An 18414-nucleotide genomic window follows, 5' to 3' on the forward strand; every position below is an offset into this window, starting at 1 on the left:
CCTTCCACGCCCCCGAGGCACCGAAATCCGCCAGAACCCGGGGATTTTCCGGGAGATTCGCTGCCCCCGCCATCAGAGAAGACGTCGGGCCGGAAGGGTTTTTTCCCACGGCTCGGGATCCCACTGCAGATAGATCTCTCAGTCTAAAATTTTTCACTCACTTTGTGGAGATCACAAGCGAGCGTTCTGATATTTCTCCACCCCACCCCGCCCCCGCTGCCCCCAAGGCCTCCCTCCCGGCCCTTTCCCTCCGCCAGAACCACAACGTCCATTTTTCTTTTTCGTTCTTTGATGCTTTAAACCTCATTGTGATCAAACTGGGGGAAACCCTGTTCTTCTCTGGGGGTAGGTAGGAGACTCTGGTTCAGGGGATCGGGGTGGCTTTGCCCTTCCCTCATCGAAAGCAAGGTGACCCTGGTCTAGGGTTCCCAACCTACGCCGCACCCGCCAGACCGCCTGGGGCGTTTCCCCCCACCCTCAATTAAAGGCTCCCGGCAGTGGTCAGGCATTTTAGTACAGTGGGGGCGGGGTGAGAAAAAAGGTCCGTACTCACCCTCCCCCCAGCCCGGGCCCCCTGAGAGTCTCGACTCCTGGGAACGCGACAGTCACCGGGTCTCTTCGGACTGGAGCGCTCGCGGAGGGCCCAGGAGGAGATGGGCAGACCCCGGGCCGCTCGAGGGCTCGTGGGGGACCCTGGGCCCAAAGCTCAAGAGGCACCTGCCAGCCCGGCCGCGGCCGCCGAGTGCCCAGCCCCGGGCCGAGCCCGAGCCGGAGCCCAGCCGGGCTGCCGAGCGCCGGCTGCCTCGTGCGCACTCCCGTAATTCGTTAATTGCTGTAAATCCCAAGGACGTCCACATTTGATTACACATACAGTATAAGAACCGACAACAAAGCGACGAATTAATTACCAACTTCATTAACATAGGTCCCCAAATTAGAAGCAGCGAGCCGTTTCTTTGGGCCCACTTGCCGTGGTGGCGTGGTTGGAGGGGGGAGGGTGTTTAGGAAGAGATTTTATATTTCTTTTCCGGCTTTGGGATTTGTAAGGCAGGACTGTTTTCTGTTCTCCACCCCCACCCCACCCAGCCATTCACATATTCTCAGCCGGTCCACTTGGACCCCCCCACCCCACCCCACCGCGCCCAATCAGTTTCTGCTTTTCTGGGGACTCAGATTTGTTTGCCCCGCTCTCTGTGCCAGGCGGAAAAGTTGGGCTGAGGTTTGCTCTCTCGCGTTCGTTCCCCGGGTCCAGAAACTCTCTACCCTCGGGGCTTCCAGTCGCCGGCTCGGGCCGCGCGGGCTCAGTTTAGGTCCAGGCCCCGCCACGGCTAGCGTTGGAGTGGCGTTTGTTTTAATGCAGAAACTCTTGATTGTTTCCAGCACGGGCCTCCCACGTTTGCTCCCTCCCCGGGTATACTGTCGACCCCACTCTCACACCCTCGAGTCCTGACCTGGCTCTTGCTACCTCCCCAACGGGCCCTGGGGTTAGATTCCGGGATTCGTGTTCTTTGTAGGCTGCCTTGGGCTTCTTAAAACTCTAAAAACCCTGCGGGAAAACCAGGAGCCCGGGTCTTTTGCTTCAGGGGCCGAGAGATGTGTGTAGGGACAAAAAGAGTGAGAAAGACACTGAGTTTTTAAAACTAGTTTGTTCTTGGACTTGTGTATCTGCATCTCTCTCTTGCCTACACGCCCACGCCTACCCCCAGGCCTCCTTTCTCTACCCTTCCCGGTCCCCTCGGCGTGGGCTGACTCTGTTGGAGACCACATAGTGGTATTTTTAACCTTCAGTCTCAGTGGCTTTCTGCGTCTGTTCTACACACTTATTGCTAGCCTGGAATGTGATAACCAGCTATCCCCTACCCTCAGTCTCCTCCATCCTTGACTTAAATATTTTTTATCTTCCCATCTTAGGGTGTATGGGTTTCCTTTCTCCCTTTCCTTAAAACAAAAGCAAAAACAAAAAAAGGGGAGGAGTAAGAGGGAGGAAAGGAAGAACAGGAGAAGAAAAAGAGAGGCCTCGCTGTCCATCATTTTAATTATACAATAAGTTCACATGCTCCAGCAGTAATGTATATTTTAGGCAGAGCCCAGTGTCTTTCAAGAACATTCTGGTAATGTCGGAGGCCTGGATTTGTTGCCTGCTCGTCCCCCCGTGCAGCAGCGGCCTGTTTTCCTCCCCCTGTTGTGTGTTTTTATTATTTTCCCTCTGGCTTAGATGTGTCAATCATTCTCTCCCTGCCATTGGTTGGAGAGTTTGCGTCAAAAAGTTGCCAGAGAGGCGCTTTCTCAGCAAATCTCCCTGAGAGCGGAACCGACCTCAGCTCCAACTCAGCCTCCACTGTTATTAAAAATAAAAATCGCTAGAGAAGCCCTCCTCAAGTCTACTTTGTATGTATCGCAGAGGGGCCCACGCGCGTCTCGAACTTGAACGACTTTCCTCGTTTTCTTTTCTTTAGAAAAATATTTTTCGTTGTTTGACTTTTTATGGAACGATGAAGATTACAAGATATCTAACTCAATACTCTTGATTTCTTTTAGGATAGCTGGCTATTTGGAATTTTGAAGGATAATTTGATTTTTTTCCTCTAAACCCCCATGTGGCTGTAAGGTAAGTGTCTGTCTTGTCTGTCTGTCTATATCCATATCTGTGTGTCCCTCTGTCTACCACCACCCCAGTACCTCTAACAGACCCATTGGTGCACCTTTGAGAACGTGGAGTTTTCTAAAGGCTGATGTATTTTCTTCCCTTTGCAAAATTCTGAGGTGCAGTAACCATCACTGCGAAAAATTTATTATCTGGGGATAAGGACGAGAGTGGGAGGTAGGGAGGGAGCGCGCTCCTGCGGTCGGTGCTTTAGCAAAACGTCGTGGAAACCCTGCGAATCTGATGTGGGGTGTTTTGGAGGGATGTTGTTTGTGGTTTTATGTTAACGCCCATTCTGGGCTTCTCCCTGCGATCTTTGCGTTTTGGCCATCAGATGTGTTTGGGGTCATTTGGATTGATCACAAGGACGTTTTAAGAGTCCGAGACAAAAAGACGCAGATGTAGCTAGATGAATGGATGGATGGATGGATGGATGGATGGTTGGATGGACGGATGGTGGTCATGATGATAATTTGGGCGCCTCCCAGGGCCCGCGTGCCCAAAACCCGGCTCGCCCGCGGGTCGGCGGGCACCGGTGGGCGCCCTTAGAGCTCCTGCCTGCCCCATATGAACGTTAGAGGAAACCCGAGAGGATAACCGAGCAGGCAGGGAGCGCCGGCATCTCGTCCGCCCCGCGCTCGCCGCTCACTCTTTTCGGCCCCCTCTCCCCCAGCCAAGAGAAGGTTTTCAGCCTCTTCCAGAGGGCCTCCAAATCTCCTTTTTCTTTTTGATCACCATTTTCCGCACCTCCGAAGAGGGAAAAAAAAAAAACACCCGGCAGTGACATAATCCCCCATGGCTGTTGTGTGTTGTGGTCCTAAACCCAGCGAGTGCGCCAGAGTCGTTTTACAACGTGACTGCCGGGGCCGGTTCCGGGCCCGCCCCGCGCAGCCCTCCTCGCGCACCTGGGGCGGGCAGAAGTGGCGGCGAGTGGCCCCTGCTCCGCCGGAGGCCGAGCAGAGTCGAGGACTGCAGTCCTTCCGGTGGAAAGGCTGCCCCTCGGTAGTTCTCGGACAGGGCCAGCGGCCTGGCCTAATGCGCGCTCCTCTCCCAGGCTCAGGGACCCCCGGGCGTCGCGGGCCGGGTCGTGCCGGGACAAGGCGGGCGCAGAGGCCCAGCCTCCAATCTCGGTCGGCCCGGGGAGAACCAACAGAAGGCCTCAGCCAGCACCCAGCCTAGGAGACGAGTCGCGCCTCAATTTCCTAAGAAGACTTCGTGTTGAGGCGTTCAAGTGACTCTTGAGATCATAGTCTGGTTTTAGGATACAATTTCTGAAACCCAAGCCCCCGTCAGAATTCCGCCCGGCGGCTTCTTCCTCCTTTGCAGACCGAAGTGGGGCGTGGGGGCCGAAGGCCGAGCTGCGTTGCCCCTGAAGTGGTGGATTGCTTGGGGAGGTCACTCCTGGAAATTCTCCCTCCATCCCAGAGCTTCGGGGTCAGGGTTTCTCCTGTCCACCTCGGGACTCTTCCCGTCTCCAAAGTTATTAGCAAAAGAGAGGAGGTGAAGAGGAAACTCCTCCACCGCCAAAGGCAGGTAGACACCCAGACCTGTGCTCTCAGAGCTCACACCAGGGCTTTCTCCTCGCTATAATTAATAGTCAAGGCCAACCCTTTTGGCACGTTTCTTCCTCTCTCCCGTGCGGGTGGCAGCGTCGTTCGAGACCCTGAGGCCAGAAACTTTCACTCCAGTTCTCCGGAGGGAGGCCCGCGCCGGCTGTTTTCCGCGCTGCCCGCAAATCCCCTTTTCTTTCTCTCTCCTGTTCCTCTTGGTCGTCTTCCGAGCCGCAGGCCGGTCGCCAGTCCGCGTAGTTTTGTTTCCTTTCCATCATGCAGAAAATTAATCAGCCCGGACGAGAAGCAGAGCTGAGCCCGGCGGCCTGTAATTAAGGGACGTGTGCCCTTCGGATTATCTCGTTAGTTTATCAAGAAAACATTTATTATAATTAATTCTCGGACGAGGTAATTATTATTGAGCGAGGACACAGCAACTGGTAGATGGGCTCCTTGGAAGATGAAAAAAAAAACAGGGGGGAGGTGGGAGGGGGAGCGACAGATTGCACGAATTGACCGTTAGATATAAGGCGGTGCGGCCCGGGGCGGGCAGTGGAGCGGGAGGACCTCGGGCGCAGAGGCTGCGGGACTGCGGGGCAGGGACGCCGCCGGACCGAGTCACTCGCGCCCGGAGGTGTGGGCGCCGAGCGGCTGCGGGGACTCGCCGCGCGGCCGCCGCCCGCTCCTTCTATAGGTAGGAGTTCTCCAGGGGCCACCTCCCGAGCAGTTGTTTTGAGGTTTGTATTTTTGAAAAGGGATTTCTTTTTCCCCTTCCCGGCTCTGCTTAGAGAGGAAGGGAGAAAAGCGTCCCGGCAGGGCTTTGAAAGTTAGATGGAAGGGTCCGAGGCCTCTTTGGAGAGCGCGTACCTAGGCGGGCTGTCGAGAACACGTCGTAGTTTTTGTTTTGTTTCTTTTTCTTTTAAAGATGTATCCCGTAGTAAAGTTGAAAACAGTCTTATGCCAAGAATTTTGGTCGTTTCTCGATGGTAGATCAAAGGAGCTCCGAGAAGGATCTCTGTCCTGGTGCTTTCTGTTTGTAACTGCTTTTTATGCTGGAATGTGCTACTTTGATGTATGATGTATCAGGCATTTTTAATTGGGTGAGAGCTCTACATGGAGAACTCTTCCATATTCCTCATGTGCAGATCCGATATAATTTTAGTTGTTTTCATCTACAGTAGGTCAGGACTTTCCAACATAGTAAGATTGCATTAAACAAGACAGAATTCCAGCTTAGAGGCTATTAAAACCAATACATGACTGTATTTTAAAGCAATAATATTTTCACAGCCTCCAAATAACCGTGTCTTGAGAAGAAAAGATAAAATGTCTTTTTTCCCCCCGGGTAGGAGCAGCTGAATTAGTTTTACTGGTGAGATAACACAAACTCCTACAAGGGCATTTATAAAATTACATTAAGTTAGAGCTAAGAGTCAGACAGGACTGAGCGACTGAACTGAACTGAAGGATGGAAAAGCATGAGTTTTGTGCTATAAACTTAAATCAGGAAGAAGTTGCAGTAACCAAGTTCCATTTATGGAGTTTTGTGTCTTGATCTCTTAAGCAATGTAAATATGAAAACCCAGAGTCCTTAAAACTCAATAGGAACTCTAAGAGGAACTTCTCCTAATCTTATATCCGCCATTTTGAAGCAATCTCTCAGAATGTCAAAGTCGAAAAGTAGAGATCCATGCAGAAGTACCACCTTTTGGGAAAATAGAAGTCAAAATTGCAAACAGCCAGCCTATAAACACTCATTTTTTAATCCCTTTGCTTGGGGGAGTGAGAAAAAACTCATCTGAATAAAGTAAATAACTTTTCTTTTTCTTCCTTTGCCCTCTCTGAGCTCTTTCTCTTATAGGATTTTAGGAAACTTAAAAGGTAGGGAGAAATTCTATTAGTTTCACAACTTTGGTGTTTGTGTATGTACTTTCTGCAAAACTAGAATGTGCAAAAAGGAGCTAGAGTTAACAGGAAACTCTGCTGTAGCTGCTGAAAGCCCAAATGTCGGAAATTTTGCCTCCTGTGGGATCAGCAGACTCCACACATCAAAATCAACATGGGAGCGGCTTGCACTACAAATGCGCACCCTTTCTACTTGCAAATGTGGGAGCCTGTCATTATCTGATTGGTGGGATTCTAACTTTACTTCAGAGTTTCTTGCAAACCCTGTGCCAAACTTGAAGACTTTCTTTGCACTACCTTTAAATATTTGATAGGTGTCGATTAAAAGTTAAATACTTGTTTGTTTAGTTTGAGTTAGATACATATAATCAAGGTTCTCCAAAACCCTAATAAATCTGTTACTTACCTTGAAATCTAATTACCCAGACTACTAATTAGGTGAAAATGATTACTGGAAATGACTTCAAATGTGGAATAATAGTGGTTGAATAGTTTTCTCAAGTTTGCCATTGAGCAAGTTGGTATTTTAGATGTTAAATTCACTGACATTTTAGGTTCGCAGCAGTGGAAAGTGGTAAAAAGCTAAGATAATTAAAATCTGCCTTGGAAAGGCAACAGTCTGGGGAGAGGTAGATTTCTTGAATTGTTTCTTTGTTTCTCACCAATGGCCTTTGTTATCAGCATTATTTATTTAGCCAAAGAGTTCTTTGTCTCTGCAAATGGCCCCAATCAAGTTTTGTTTGAGACAATTAGCTAGTGCCAGCCAAGGAGTCCTATGCAAATGTAGGGATAGGAATGCAATGAGAGCATTTGGAGGCGTGGGGTTTTGTTGGGGGGGGCGGGGGTGGGTGGGTGGGAGGCAGATTGTAATTGCTTTCTTCGGGTCTTTTTTTTTTTTTAAGTTTTGGCTGGGGGGTGGGGAAGACAGGTTTATCTGGTCTCTCTTCGTCTCTAGTTCCAGGGCAGCTGGGGGTGGGGTGGGGGGGTGCCCTGCAAGTCCTTTATAAACCTCTGCCTTGTGTACCTCGGGCTCTTTTTTAAGTCAGTGGTGGAACGTGAAAGAGCTGCATCCTACGAAGCGGTAAACCAGCACCTCTGTTTGTTTGTTTACTTTGCCTTAGTTCCACCACTCCAAACCCACCCACCAAGGACTCTGAATCTGTCCAACCCGGGCGAAGCAAGACCTTCCGGCTGGGTCCCCCGGATTTGGGCCGACTTTGCGCCTCCAAACAACCTTAGCATGATGTCTTATCTTAAGCAACCGCCTTATGCAGTCAATGGGCTGAGTCTGACCACTTCGGGCATGGATTTGCTGCACCCCTCGGTGGGCTACCCGGGTAAGTGAGCTCCGCGGCACTCTTGCCCTCTCCTTCCCCACGGCCGCTTCGCGGGGTTATAACACCCTTTCCTCCGGAGCACCGGGGTAGAGGGTCGCGTCGCCCCCGCCCCAGCTCCAGGAGAGGTCCCCGCTGGGTTTTTCTTCCAAGTAGCAGCTCAAAGCCACAGGGCATTTATTGGTGGAGGAGAGGGCAGGGACTTGGGAAAAGGGTGTACATGGATCTACAACGTTTTCAGAAAATCGTATCTTTTTAATTGGAGTGAATGGGGACACATATTGGACTGGGGCAAAGAAGGCTACTGCCCTTGTCATTTGGGCGAGACGCCCCTGCCCATACCTCGAAGTCCAGTTCCTCGGAAGTGCCCTCTTGGCGAAGTCGAGGTCCTCATAAATTCTCCCCGCCAAACCTGCGGCATCTCCTCTGACCTCCAGGCCCTTCATCTCTAATCCCTAGAGGTGTGATTTTTCCGGGGTGTGAGTGTTTTCCTTTCCGATCAGATCTGTTTTGTAAAGTCGTGGTAGAAGGAGAAGTATGAAGTGAAATGTGCCCCCATTTTAAAGATGGAGGAACAAAGACCCCATCAATTTGAGCTGCCGGTCCTCGGGGATCCTTTGACTTGGGAGAATGGAGTTTTTGTGTTGAGGTTTAGGGGTTGATTTTGGAGGGTTCTTGCTTTTTGTCTTTTATTTCATTTTTTCCTTTTTGTTTGCTTTCGAAGGAACGCTCTGATTGGAGCGATCTCCGACGTCAGGGGGAGTGGGGTCTCCCCTGGAAGGGGCCCTGTCTGCCGGAGGAGCCGAGGACGGGGAGGGGGTGGGGAGAACATGGGTAGCGTCCCGGCTGAGCGGATGCAGAGAACCCGGGGAGTGCTGAGATGTGGGGGTGGGGAGAGTCGGACACCCACAGAGACCCCTATGACTGAGAAACTGCTCCCCCACCCTAAAGGGCCCTGGGCTTCTTGTCCCGCAGCCACCCCTCGGAAACAGCGGCGGGAGAGGACGACATTCACCCGAGCGCAGCTAGATGTGCTGGAAGCACTGTTTGCTAAGACCCGATACCCAGACATCTTCATGCGGGAGGAGGTGGCGCTGAAAATCAACTTGCCTGAGTCCAGGGTACAGGTAGGGCAGATGTAGACAGAACCGTCTTTCCTGACCTTGACACCAGCCCACCTCACCCCACCCCCAGTACTGTGTGTGTGGAGGACCCAGGAGAGTTCCAGGTCTCGGAGAGGACCAAAGGAAGGTTTGAAACTAACCGGCTCCATCTGAAGGCAGTGAACTTGTCTCTTCAGGTCCCCTCCTCCTACCCCTTTTTGTCCCTCCTCCCCCACCCAATGCTATAACCAAGGGTCTTCCAGCCTAGGCTGCAAGGTAAGAAGGGTGATTTAGCTGTGATGATAAAGCCTAGTCCTAGAACCCTTGGAGTCAAGGAGACTCACATAGTGTTTTAAAACTTCCCTTCCTCCATTGGAAATCCACCCCTCCCCCAACCCCAATTCTCATCTACTTTTAGGGGTAAAAGAAGTTTAGCTCCTGGACAGTTCCAATATTTTTACAATGAAGAAGAGTAAATGGCCTGCTCAAGGTCACATGTCAGTTTGGTGGTAGAAGAAATGACACAATACGAGTGTTTTCTTTGACTTCTTATGGATTGAACAGAATTTGCTAGATCTTAGCCATTCTGCAGATAAAATATCAACATGATATCCCTGTGATAACTACCTTCTCCCCTTTCTCCCCCTTAACTTGACCTTAAGCTGGAGAGGAAAATGAGCTCCCAACTTTCCTGGAATGCAAGTCCCATGTAGATTTCTCTGGGAAGAATTCAAAGTAGGATAGAAGAAGTTTTAGCACCTGTGAGGCTTGAACTAAAGTCTTCACTGAAAGAAAATAAATGGCTCTAAATGGCTGGTGGTTTGTGCTCAGCATTAGGGCATTATTCTCACAGTTAAGACGCCAATATGGAGAGCTCACTCAAGACAACTAAAAACTTTTGCCCAGAAAATGCCCATAGTTTCCCTGATAAACTTTACCCTGATAAAGTTTCCCCCTTGCACACCAAACACAGCTCCTTCATTGCAGAACATGAAAAAGGCTAGTAAAGAGAATTTTGAAAATTACACACAGCGGTGACAAGCCAATGAACACGACACAGAAAACAATCTGTGTGTCGAGTGGCACTACCCTGAAGGAAAAGCCTCAGTCTCAGACTTGAGACTAGAAGAGAAGTTTGGTTTTGAGTTTAAAACAGAGTACATACAATTCACTCCACTTACCATAAGGAAGGTTTTGGCAAATAGTGGCTTTCAGACCTTCCTCAACAGGATCATTTCTCCTGAAAGCTTTCTTTTATGAATCTTTCTAGGAGAGACAAAAAGTAAAGTGATGGAACCAGCCTTCATATTAGCGGTTGCTACCTGGAAGATGGACCATAAAGTGTTTGAATTTAGGCTGTTCTTGTTGGCATGTAACAAAAGAATTGTTTTATCTCATTTCTCCTATGTTCTCATCCAAAAGACACAAACACGTTCTATTCCATTGTGAGAGTGTTCATTTATTATTTAGTTATTTAGTCTACGTTAATTTATTTATTATTATTTAGTCTACGTTTATGTGCGTATTTGAAGGGAAAGATGAAATAGGAAAGTGAGGGGGAGTGTTTTTAGCTATACGATTTGGGTGATTATCTTAAATGTTACTGTTTTGAGCTAGGAGTAAATCAGGGTCAAGTGCTTTTAGATAGAGCCTCCCTGATTTTCTTATAATTCCAGGAGCATATACGAGTTTTCACTGGCAGGAGAGATTGTCCGCTTAGCTCATCTGTCCACCTAGGACAGATTTATAATCTGGGAGCCACTCTTTTCCTTAAGAAATTACTGAAACCATGTTAAAGAAGTTTCTTTCCCTTTCAAGGTATGGTTTAAGAATCGAAGAGCTAAGTGCCGCCAACAGCAGCAGCAACAGCAGAACGGAGGTCAAAACAAAGTGAGACCTGCCAAAAAGAAGACATCTCCTGCCCGGGAAGTGAGTTCAGAGAGTGGAACAAGTGGCCAATTCACTCCCCCCTCTAGCACCTCAGTCCCAGCCATTTCCAGCAGCAGTGCTCCTGTGTCTATCTGGAGCCCAGCTTCCATCTCCCCACTGTCAGATCCCCTGTCCACCTCCTCTTCCTGCATGCAGAGGTCCTATCCCATGACCTATACTCAGGCTTCAGGTTATAGTCAAGGATATGCTGGCTCAACTTCCTACTTTGGGGGCATGGACTGTGGATCTTATTTGACCCCTATGCATCACCAGCTTCCTGGACCAGGGACCACACTCAGTCCCATGGGTAGCAATGCAGTCACCAGCCATCTCAATCAGTCCCCAGCTTCTCTTTCCACCCAGGGATATGGAGCTTCAAGCTTGGGTTTTAACTCAACCACTGATTGCTTGGATTATAAGGACCAAACTGCCTCCTGGAAGCTTAACTTCAATGCTGACTGCTTGGATTATAAAGATCAGACATCTTCATGGAAATTCCAGGTTTTGTGAAGACCTGTAGAACCTCTTTTTGTGGGTGATTTTTAAGTATACTGGGCTGGACATTCCAGTTTTAGCCAGGCATTGGTTAAAAGAGTTAGATGGTATGATGTTCAGACTCATCTTCTGATCAATGTCCTGGGAGGCATAGAAGGAAAATGAAAGGCCTTAGCGGGGCCTACCAACCAGCTACCTGAAATGGACAAACCAATCTACTTAATACTTAAGATCCTGTTATAGTTTTAGATCATTGGTTTTCCTGATTCACAAAGTGATCGAAAGCATTCTAGCCATGTGCAACCAAATACCACCAAAAATAAACAAGAAGAACTAAATTGTGAGGGGAAGGAAGGAAGGACATAGCCTTCTTAAGCAGAGGTGTTCCAATGTTTTAGCCAATCCTTGGTTGAATCTTAGGAATGGACAGTGTCTCAAGCTCACTCACGTTTCAAGACCAACTGGTAGTTGGCACTGAAAAACTTTTCAGGGCTGTGTGAATTGTGCGACTGATTGTCCTAGATGCACTACTTTATTTAAAAAATAATGTTCATAAGGAGTCAATATGTAGTTTAAGAGACAATCAGTGTGTGTCTTATATAAATGGTACATCTGTGGTTTTTAATCTGTGCTAGACTTCAAAACTGTGATCTCCTGTTATTGTATGCAACCTTGAACTCCACCTCTGCAGGGGTTCTTCTGTGATTAAATAGGTTATAATTATAAATAAATTCAGAGCAACTGAGTACTTATCTAAAAAGATTACCTTTGGCTGGAGGTGAGCTGCACTGAAACTTTACAACAAAATGTCTCTGGACAAGGAGAGTAAGAGAAGAGAAACAAAAGGACACTAATTCATCATGTAATTTACTGTTGGTAAACCTAGCAGTAAAGAGACATTGGTCAATTGCTCTGACCCTGATGAATTTATAAGCTGAGATCATCATTGTTTATGCTTGCAGATGTTAACTGGAAAAGTTATATATGCATAAACCTTTCTTCCTGATTTGGCAGATATGTATAATTATATTAAATTGGTTCTAGCACAACATTGGGTCCCGTTTAATTTTATACCACTATTAGTGAATGAGAAGCCCACATTCAGCCACTCCTCCCCAAAATATGTTTTTCTTGGATCAGAGAGGGAATTAACAAACTTTTTTTAATTGGGGGGGTGCTAAATATGAATGACTAAGATATGAATGATTGGTATGTAAACTTTTTGTGACTTTCATTAATACTGCTCTGAAATTGAATATAGAGAGCCTAACAATCAAAACCCCTCCTTGGTTTTCCCTCCCTGCCAGATACCCTAATGATTTCTTAGGCACCTTACTAGTATGTCTTAACATAGATCAATTTTTTAAGCAAGAAGTGACAAACTGTAGTACCTCAGAGAAAATGTGAATGACAAGAATCCCTTGTTTCTATTCTCTTATTTGATTAAGGGATTTTTTTTTTTAAGTTCCAAAAAAAATCTGAGGTAAACATGAGAGGGAATGTAATCAGAATCTGAAAGCAATTCAGGCAGAAATGATTTCTGAACAAAAGAGTTTCAGAAAAGTTCTAAAACGTATAATTTCAGTACTTGAACATAAGGTACTCTGGTCTTTTTTTTTTTTTTTTTTTAAAGAAAGTGCTAAAGGGGAAAAAAAAAGTCCCTTCTGGCTATACCTGCATTTTGTAAACCAAGCATGAGAAAAGACCAATGGGCCAATGATTATGGTGCTCCTCAGATAAAAGCAATATTTAATTTCATTTTACACTCGTTATGCTCTTAAGTTTGACCAAAATGAAGTGACTCTTGACTGTAACTTTTTGAAAATGAACATTAGCAGTTGCAACCATTTTGTTTTCTAATTTTCCCTGACTGCGCATGCTCTCTGGAGCCCTTACATGATCTTGTCTAATAATTGTTTTTGTTTTGCTGCTAAAGGAAATGGAATAGTTTACAGTCAACAAGTGAGGCACAACTCAATGGCAAGATTTTCCAGTTCTTACTGATAATATTCACCCTACCATAGTTTACACTGGAGTGAGATTGGGGTAGGGGGAGAAGACACCAACATGAATCCTTAATATAGTCCAGATACTGGGTCCTATTCTCCCAGATTTTCTCATGCAGCAGTAAAGCAGACCCAAAATCACTTCTCACACTGCCTTAGGTTTTCAGAATGCCCCACAAAGGGACAGAAAAGAGCACCGCCCTCTCGCCCCAAAAAAACAATAACGACGACAAATAGCCGAGTACTCGGCAAATAAATGCAGTTGGGTTTCTCTCCCGGTAGTTTAAAAAAGGAGGAAGTCAGAAAAAGGCGCTGAGCCCCCTCTGAAACTAATTTTTCCATCACCTTTGCACAACTCCGTTTAACAGACCACGGAGTTAAATCCCTTTGAATTGACGGTGAAGTAGCAATGAATTCCCCATGACCACAGGCAAGAGAGGGAGGGTCTGGGAGGCGGGCAGCTAGCGCGGGCTCCTTCGTCCAGAGTTCTGGTCACCGCGCCCAGCCAAGACCCGGCTTAATAAAGTTGGTACCGAAATGATGCCACCCTCCACAGGCGTCAGGGAGCTATTTCAACTGTCTGGAGACCAACAAAGACTTGGACGTTGATGTAATCTTCGTTTTGAGGGGTGCAGGTGAGGGTGGGCTAGTTTGCTTTACAAAGATCTGTAGTCCCAAATCTTTATCTTTCCCGCAAAGATTCTGGGCCCTTTGTATTTCACCTTGGGAGTGTTTCGCCCCTTCAAAGATAAGAAGAGAAATCCAATCAAGTCAATTAAGTCCCGGCTTTCGAAACGTCGGAGTTTGAGATAATGGTCAGTTTCCTCCACCCCACCCCACCCCACCCCACCCCCATCGCTTCCCTCTAATCTCGCCTTTTCTGCGGCTCTGCCCACCCTCAACCCCGGAGGCCCGCGCGGGACTCCGAGGACTTGGCGGCGAGGCGGCACTGGAACCGAGTCCACGGCGAGTTTTCAGGGTTGCGGTTTCTAAGTCTCGATGCCCGGATCGGAGTTAGCCGGGAAGAGCACTCCCATCTCTGTCCCGGGGGCCCGCGGCGCAAGTGGCTATCCAGGCTGGCGCCGCCCTCTGGGCCCCGCTCGGCCCTGCAGGCCGGGCTGGGGCGGCCTTTGGGGCGCTCGTCCTCCGGCGTCCCCTCTCTCTGGGCTGGCTCCGGCTCTGGTCGCAACCTCGGCCGAGCCGCAGCCCACCTCACGACCCGGTCCTCAGGCCTCCCTCGCGGCTTCGGGCGCTGTGGGTTGCGGGGAGACTCGTGTACCGCCGGCGCCGGGAGGAGCGCTCCTTGAGCCCTTCGGGGTCAGCCGTGGGCCTGGGCGCACCTGGCCCGTGACTTCACTGCCTGGCTGAGTTCGGTGGGCGGACGGACTTCGGGTGCGTGTGTGTGGCCAGGCCCGGAGACTAACGCCCGGAGCTAGAAGGAACGGAAGCCAAGGCCGAAGGAGAAGAGGGCGATCTGGGCCTGAGGGGCCCGGGAGAGGGGGCCAGAGAGGAGAAGACGGCGCGGCGGGGCCCTCGGCCTCTCGCCGTCCTCGCCCCCTCCCTGGGAGGAAGCACCGCAGACTGCTGGGTCTCCCACTGGGGGTGAAGGGCGAGGCAGCCGCCGCCGCCACAGCGGGGACTCCCGCCGCGCCTTGGGCCTCGGGTGTCCTGAGCAGACGTGGCGCCGAGGTGGGGTCCAGCTGAGCCTGCCTGGGGCCCCAGGGATCCTCCAGGAAAGTTTGGGGCTTGGGCTAGTGGGTCTGGGTGAGTTCTGCCCTGCCTGGGGCTCCTCGGCTCTGAGCTGAGCCTTTCAGGGGGAAGCCTGTGGGACTCACGGTTACCCTTGGCGCAACCCTTTTCTCCGACGTCTCTAGATTTCCTCTTTAAACCAGATATCCTGACTTCGTTTTTAGACCCGGCGCAGCACTCAACTGCCCTTAAGGCCGGAGGCCAGTTCTGGGAGAAGAAAACCTTGCCTCTGGCGTCCCAGACAGCTCCGGGTGGCCCGTTCCGGTTACCTGCAGCGCAGGGCCGCAGAGCTGCTCCCGCCTCCACTTAACCAGAAGCCGGCGCTCGGGCGATCGGCCCCGGCGCGCGCACCGCAGGTTTGAACCCGCGTCTAACACCCGCTTGAAAACCTCACTGTTGTTACCCGGACAAAGCTGTAACCCAAAACCAGGCGTTCCAGTGTGAGGTGGTGATTTATTGCGTACAGAGGCGTGTTTTAATCATGCAAAGGAGAAACACAAAGGAATCGGGCCGGAGAGAGGCGCATCCCACAAAAATGGAAGCTGAAGTCTTAGAAAATCACTAAAATGCGGAGACGCAGGGTCAGTTTCAGCCCTGACCCCGGCTTGCTTCACGCCTTCCTCCAAAACCTTTACGTAGAACAGCTGTCTGGTACCACAAAGGGTCCACGCCCCCCGTCACGCATCTGCATGCCCAGATCTGCGACCAGAGTCTTGAACACTTCTTTTTCTTCTCTTCAACGGCCAGAACCCTGTCAGCGCAGCGTGCCCTGATAAAACCTGATTCCTCCAGTTGCCCCATTTGCGCCCTTAGGTTAGCATGATATAAAAGACGGGGAGCCCCTGGGACGTTCCCCTGGGATGGAGAGAGCAAAACCCCAAACAAAACCCACCCCGATGTTTTTCCGTATTAGGCTCTGAAACGGCACAGATTATGGGATTTGTCTCGGACAGAATTAACACTACATGTGAAACCATAGTGCTCCTGGTGCATTGAGACACATTGTATACCATTGCTTGAAGCATCTCTTCTAAACTGCCTGTTAATAGCAACACGAGGCCTTAAAATAATAAGTGGGTTTTCGGTTTTAACCTGATTAAAATGAAATTTCGACACTGTAAAGGGCAGTTTTTCTGGTGGAAGCAGTTCGAAGGAAACGGAACCCATCACAGGGCTAGAGGAAGCTTTTGTATGGGGAAATGGCTGGAGAGGAGAAGGAAGCAGGCATGCATTTAAAAGGGCTTCCCCTATGCAGTGGTCCCCACAAGCCAGGGAGGTGCCCCCAGTTCTAAAGAGAATTAGCCAGATTTCCTCTCTTGCAAGCAGTGTGCTTTATATTTAAAAACCAACCCACTGTTGACTGCAAACAAACAATAAGTAAGTTCAAATAAAGGAGCCCTACCAGGTCCAACCCATTTGGTCAAAGATAACTGCAGGTGCCACAGAGGCCAGGCTATCACTAGGGGGAGGGTCAGCTTCGAATTTTGTTTTTCTCCTAGAGGGAAAGTTGAAGTGCATGAGGTCTGTGACTCTCTTTTATTCCTTAATCTTCCCCATCCTTTACCTTCAATTCTCAGTGGAAGGAAAACAACAAAGGGGGGGGGGGGGGGAATGCCATAGCAAATATAATACTAAGTGGCCAAAGTTTGAATTCACTTCTGTTTCAGCACCACAAGGGGGGAAAAAAGCTATCCCAGAATCAAATGGAATCCTCTGTCCACCTCTCCAGTGTCCTAGACTTAGTTTGCCTACTTAGGAGTGGGAATGTGGTCTTTTGGCTAAAAATAGGCTTGTTAACCTCCTTGACATTACTAGAAAACCTTTCCTGCAGAAGACTTGAAAAATAAGATGAGAGTGTTTAGCACCTATACAATTGCCTTTTTGTTTTTCCCCTTTGAACTGCCCATGATGGGACCAGCAAATCCCACAGAAGCAGTAGACTCTGCACCCCGCGGGTCTGTTCACCCTCCAACCCCGGTCCCCGAGTTAAAGGCCAGAAAATGTCCCATAGAGACAGCGATTGGGTGGAGCGAAGTCTCCCCCTTAGGCCCTGCCTCCAACCTCTCAACTGGAATCTCCAGAGGCCTCAAGCTACTCTGAAAATCACTCATAGCAGCCTCCAGTTGTTAAAATCTGTTCCTAGAGCCAATAGTCACATTTTAGGCTCCTGGGCCATTAACAAAAATCGCCTTAACATTCAAATGGCTCTAAAATGCGTTGATAGAGGATTACTGGGCCTAATGGACGTCGTGTGTGATAACATGGCCCCTCAGCAGCGAGGTTCTGGAGTGGATGTCCGACCACAGCTACCTGATTATCAGCTTACAGCCAAACCTCTTCTTAGCAGCGATGCTCTTAAGAAGCGTTCTTCCGCAGAGCCGAGAGGGAGACTTCTGTGTTCTTCATTTAACCGTATTTAACTACCGCATAGTGCTCTGGAAACCAGAGGGGAAAACTTGCCTGGAGGCTTTAGGTCAACCTCAGAAGTTAAGAGGGGCGGGTCCCAGCCACTGCCCCTCCCATCCCGGCTATTAAGGGAGCGAAGGCCGAAAAGCTGTGGCCGGGGCAGATCGAGGGCCTTGCCTGAGATTTGGGTTTGCCCTAAATCTGGGGCTTCCTCCGCGGGACTCTTAGAGCCGCCTCAGAGCAGAGCTTGTGAAGAGGCTGCCTGGCTAGCTCCGACAAGGCCTGCGGCGTCCCGAACACTCGCGGAGCTCCCCTCTTCTGCAGACCGCGGGGAAGTTTTCCGGCCAGGACGCGAGCAGCCGACTGCTCTAAGGACGCCCTGGCAGCGGCCGCGGCGCCAGGGAGGGAGGGGGTTCCCGGGTTTCAACGAAAACAAGTGGCAAGTGCATTGCGTTCCCATTCTCCAGCCCCACCTTTCACCCCGCAAACTAAGCGGAAGACCCCAAAAAAGCAGGGCCTTCGGGCATTGCAACACCCGGGCATTGCCCCAGGGGCCTCCCCTCCCTGCGCACCGTCCCCAGGCTAAGGTCATTTGGCGAGGCCGGAGAGAGTACCAGGGGAGGCCAGGAGTTACTAGAGTGGCTGAGAGGTAGCCTACGGATCAAGCTGCCTGGGATATCAAGATCACGACCCCCCGGCCCCCGCAACCCATGCAGCCGACGGGCACCAGCCCAGGAAGTGGGCCTCGAACCCACAGCGCCCCAGCCATGCTCCAGGTCACACGTGGTGCCGCCGGATCCCCTGCGGAGTGGTAGACTGTGGGTCACACCCACCTGGCAGAGGCGAGGCTTGGTCCGCAGAGCATTGTGCTTCCTTGCGGAAGCGGGGAAGACCCAGGAGCCTGCGATCCGCGTGCTCTTCTTTCTCCAACCGCATCCATGGTCTTCACGAGGATCTGATGGGGGTGTGATGTAAGGACGCCGGGAGAGTCCCCTCAGTCAAGGGCGCATCGCGCACAAATGGCAGCAGAAGTCTCTTTGCGCCCACGTCGCCGTTGACCCATCAAAATCATTGCCCCCCACCCCCACCCCAGCCCCTCGCCGTCCTTATGTCGTGGGCGCTCTTCTCACCTCGTGCCTTGACCGCAGCCCCACGCTGGGCTGGCTCCGAAGTCCACACTTCCTCTCTCAAGCTTCTTGTGGTGAAAGATGCAAGAACTGAAACAGGCTTGTCCTTAGAGCTCGCGACCTGGCATAACCCCTGTCTACCGCGCCGGGCCTGAGCTAGGAGCCG

At 50.1% G+C, this 18414-nt stretch overlaps 1 protein-coding gene and 1 pseudogene across 2 annotated transcripts; both read left to right on the forward strand.

Moving 5' to 3' along the window:
• Positions 1–2277: 2277 nt before the first annotated feature.
• Positions 2278–12009, forward strand: OTX2 (orthodenticle homeobox 2). Of its 2 annotated transcripts, none has more exons than XM_086318925.1 (5): positions 2278–2388; positions 2539–2608; positions 7221–7436; positions 8385–8560; positions 10355–12009. In XM_086318925.1, exons 3-5 carry the CDS (start codon positions 7340–7342, stop codon positions 10973–10975), a joined length of 894 nt encoding a protein of 297 aa, XP_086175051.1. In that variant the 5' UTR covers positions 2278–2388; positions 2539–2608; positions 7221–7339; the 3' UTR covers positions 10976–12009. The 2 variants fall into 2 exon arrangements, with proteins under 2 accessions (XP_086175051.1, XP_086175052.1); XM_086318926.1 differs by having other exon boundaries at positions 8409–8560.
• A 149-nt stretch (positions 12010–12158) lies between these two features.
• On the forward strand, positions 12159–16948 carry LOC147364290 (uncharacterized; annotated as a pseudogene).
• The last annotated feature ends 1466 nt before the right edge of the window (positions 16949–18414 follow it).

The sequence above is a fragment of the Bos grunniens genome, chromosome 10 (assembly GCF_055505025.1).
Source record: "Bos grunniens cultivar Pamir isolate PY7600 chromosome 10, Bosgru_T2T1.0, whole genome shotgun sequence".
NCBI classification, from domain to species: Eukaryota; Metazoa; Chordata; class Mammalia; order Artiodactyla; family Bovidae; genus Bos; species Bos grunniens.

Excerpts from the sequence above, each read along its gene's own strand:
- OTX2 (XM_086318925.1), top strand. The coding sequence starts at position 7,340 with ATGATGTCTTATCTTAAGCAACCGCCTTATGCAGTCAATGGGCTGAGT. Across the intron at positions 7,437-8,384 it reads CCCCTCGGTGGGCTACCCGG|GGCCCTGGGCTTCTTGTCCC; the intron begins GTAAGTGAGCTC and ends CCCACCCTAAAG. Across the intron at positions 8,561-10,354 it reads TGCCTGAGTCCAGGGTACAG|GTATGGTTTAAGAATCGAAG; the intron begins GTAGGGCAGATG and ends TTCCCTTTCAAG.